The 3,809-nt window shown below is 33.8% G+C and overlaps 1 protein-coding gene across 1 annotated transcript; it reads left to right on the top strand.

The window, feature by feature from the left end:
* Window positions 1-6: 6 nt before the first annotated feature.
* LOC111373212 (ADP-ribosylation factor-like protein 5) lies at window positions 7-3,608 on the top strand (the record flags this gene model as incomplete). The annotated part of the gene is made up of 2 exons (XM_022995716.1): window positions 7-117; window positions 3,024-3,608. Coding segments are annotated over 2 exons (471 nt in total), but the record flags the coding sequence as incomplete, so codon positions are not given.
* Window positions 3,609-3,809: the final 201 nt, after the last annotated feature.

Here is a 3,809-nt window from a genome sequence, read left to right as displayed (position 1 = left end):
GACAACGCCGGCAAAACGACGACGCTTTACAAGCTGCATTTGGGAGAGGTGGTTACTACGCACCCTACTGTTGGCAGCAACGTTGAGGAGCTTGTCTACAAAAACATACGATTCGAGGTGATATAAATTGAATATTCTAATTCAAGTTGTTAATTAACCTCTCTTGTTAATGGATTTTTTGTGTGCTGGAGTTATAAATTGAAGAAAATTTGTAGCTTTGATAAGTAAATTATTAGTTTGATCAAATTGAGATGGTCTTTTATAGATTATCTGTGTTTCTTTTGAAATGTGCTAAAAATATTGTACTAATAATTTCATTAAGCTTATTTTACTGGGTATTTTTGGATATTGTGGTGTCATTCATTTGAGGAAATTCTTAAGAATTTAAGTTTAACAGTCATATTGAGAAAAGATACCTTAAATTTGGAATATGCTGAAGAAAATAAATATATGCATTTTTGTGTTGTTGCTTGTCTTATCTAAATGAAGTCTACACCCAATTACTTGGTGTAGGTATTTGATGAATACTATGTGATTTCTATCCTTGGGGTTCAGATATCGACGCTTTCAATATTTTGTAAATTGTAACTTATGATGGATTAATCACCAAAAAGCTTTATATATCCTGATGATACTTTTGTAAAATTAAGGTTTCAATTGGAGGTTAATGATTTGATATGCTAAGATAACTTTAGGACGCTCTTGAGTTAAACAATGTCTATGAAAAAAGTTCAACTTTCTAACTAGAACTACTAAATTATGGCGACAAAAATGTGTAGATTACTTATCAAGTATGTGTTTCTCGGTGCTAGTGGGTTGGGCTGTTTCAGGTTAATAGAATTAGATTTAAGGGGACTGTGTGTTGTTTGTGGTTTCTACTTTCTACTCCTGAAATGGTCTGTTCGGAGGTTTCCTCATGTTGTTGTTGGGATCAATTGCCAGAAACCCCTTTCCAATTCCGAAAAGTGATAACAAGAGCGGTTACCTAGTGGATATTGGTAATTTAAAGGATATTCATATTCTCATGCCTTATTTTCTGAATTGTATCAAATGTTGGAGAGAAGAGGATATAAAGTGATGTTATGGAGATTTTGAATATCACATATTGTGCTTATATGTTGAATGTGCTAGTAGTCTAACTTTTCAGTGATTGCAAAACATGAATTTGTTTTGATCGGGATACGTTTAATATGGGGTCAGAAGGTTAAAGACTGATCAAGGTGGAATGTAGCCAGTGGCTTGGGTTCTCTTGTTTCTGCGACTGAATTTCTATTGATGTATCAACATCGGATTTTAATATTTTGACCAATCACAAAATTTAATATTAAATCTCTAGTGGAAAGGTACTAGCTCAAGTGCATATCAACAAATGTAAATTGTGCACCTATGAGTTTTAGATAGCCCCAAACATGGAAAGTATAATTTGAAAATGTGAGCACAAATAGATCTTAGCAATGAAGAAAGTTAATATACCTATTAGTTTATATGGCACATAAACGAAGATTGACATAAAGCTATATCTGAAATTATTTTACTCGAGGATTTTTCACTCACAACTTAATCCTTAGCCTAACTGTTAGCTTCTGACAGTGTCAAGATTTTGTTTTTTTGGTTTTCAAGTATTTTTGTATGATAACTTGGGCCTCTTGGATTGAAGAAGTTTTCTAAGGAATCAAATGTATATTTTCCAAATTTCTAAAGCCACTTTATGGATGAAAAAATTCAAAAACTCATAGCCGCATTTTCCAAAGCTTGAGAAGGGTGGTGTGGTTTGCTGGCTGCCTTTTGCTATTTTATAAAAAGAATGTGCAAGTGCAATGTAAATAGAAAAGAAGTTCCTTTCATTTTTGGCAAATCTCCTTCTTTCATTTCCCACAACAATCTCACGCAGATAGCAGTGGAACAGGTATTCAACTATTGTAGGTAACATTCTATTAACATCTTGTAAACATACTTTATATAGATGGGACTTTGTGTTATATGCAAATGATAAATCCGAAAATGTAAGTTGATTTTCAGTTTGCATTTATATAATGTAATAAATTTTTATCATCTGTTCATCTTAATTCCTAAATACGATGACTGTATCGTAGAAGCAAGTGACAAAAGCTTCAGAATCTTAAATATATAAGCTCTGAGGAAAGGTGATATTTTGCTTCCAAGAGAGGGCCCATTTTCCATTTCTTGTTTTTTTGTTATATTGGATTCCCAGACCTTGGATTTTTGTCTAGATTTTATCTTTGTTTTGGCTACCTTACGTAAGGAAGAACTGCAGATTTTTCTTTTCTATTTTTTTCCTAACAATTCAGGGTATGTGTGGGTTCCATTTTCCCATATATATTTTTTTAAAGTATATATAAATTACTAATTTTAATTGTTTTGGAATGAACTGAAACATTTTTGATACCTCTGAAACAGTGAACTGGTACCTTAGAACTCCAATCCTGACAGACCAATTTGCACTATTAATCTTTTCTTCTATGGAATGTTAAAATATTGAGTTAACTGATGTATTTCTACTGGAATAGAGAATCTCCAAAGATCTGTTTGACGTCCATATCTTCTATACATGGATATTTGATGGAGGGTTTCTTGGTCTCCATACTTAAGTTGTTTGACCTAGGGCTTAATTTAGTGGTTGGCCTTTTGAGGTATAAAGAATTTCATATTTGAGCTTTCTAGATGCATGTCGGAGGTTTAGCTATAAGAATTTTTTGCAAGGACTTTTTATCATTTCCCTAGAAGATGTTCTTGATTATGGTGAATGTTAGATAACTAAACAGTCTTATAGGCTAGAATTTGTCCTGTGGAAAGTGTGTTGTTTATGGAAAGGTTCTATATCATTTGCTCTAGGATTAATGGTATGCTCATCATTATTTATCTATGCCACTCACCCCACCAATTTTATGAGACAGAATGTATTTTAGGAGGGGAGACCTCTATCTTGCAATCTAAGTGTTTTCAAATTATTATTCTTTGTTTTTACTCATTTTGAGGTGGGTTCATGCCTAGCTTGTAAACAGGTTTGGGATCTCGGTGGGCAAGAGAGACTTCGGACATCATGGACAACATATTATCGTGGGACGCATGCAGTTATCGTAGTGATAGACAGCACCGATAGAGCTAGGATCTCCCTTATGAAGGATGAACTATTTAAGCTGCTTCCACATGAGGATTTACAAAGTGCAGTTGTACTCGTCTTTGCAAACAAACAGGATCTTAATGATGCCATGACTCCTGCTGAAATAACCGACGCTCTATCCCTCCACAGTATCAAGAACCATGATTGGCATATTCAAGCTTGCAGTGCTCTCACTGGCGACGGTCTGTATGATGGTTTGGGATGGATCGCACAGCATGTCACTGGGAAAGCGCCAAGCTAGAATGATGAGGTCCCATGAAAATGTTATTGTAATGTTTTCCAGTTCGGAGAATAGAGATCGTTTCATGTATCATTAATCTTGTGGTTCGGAATTCTCATGTTGATTTTTCTTGAAAGGGTTGTCTTGGGCAAAATTTCCCTTTATTGTAGTTGATATATGTCAAAACATTTTTTTTTATCCATATTGGCAAAATCAATGTAACATCTTGAAAATATCTACTATTTTTATTTCATATTTCAAATTAAATTTATGAGATCTCTCTTTTCTTAGTTCAACCGATTTTCATTTTGCGGAAGGCATCATGAAGATATTGTGAACTCTTCGAAATGATATCTCGAAATCAAATTTTTTGAGCTCGAAAAACGTACTGAATTTAGGTTGCAAAAGGTTTTTATGACATTGACATATTTTATTATATACACGATG

Source organism: Olea europaea, unplaced genomic scaffold (genome assembly GCF_002742605.1).
Source record: "Olea europaea var. sylvestris unplaced genomic scaffold, O_europaea_v1 scaffold1084, whole genome shotgun sequence".
NCBI classification, from domain to species: Eukaryota; Viridiplantae; Streptophyta; class Magnoliopsida; order Lamiales; family Oleaceae; genus Olea; species Olea europaea.
Note: the sequence above shows the minus strand (reverse complement) of the source record. Positions and strands in the feature narration are given on the sequence as shown.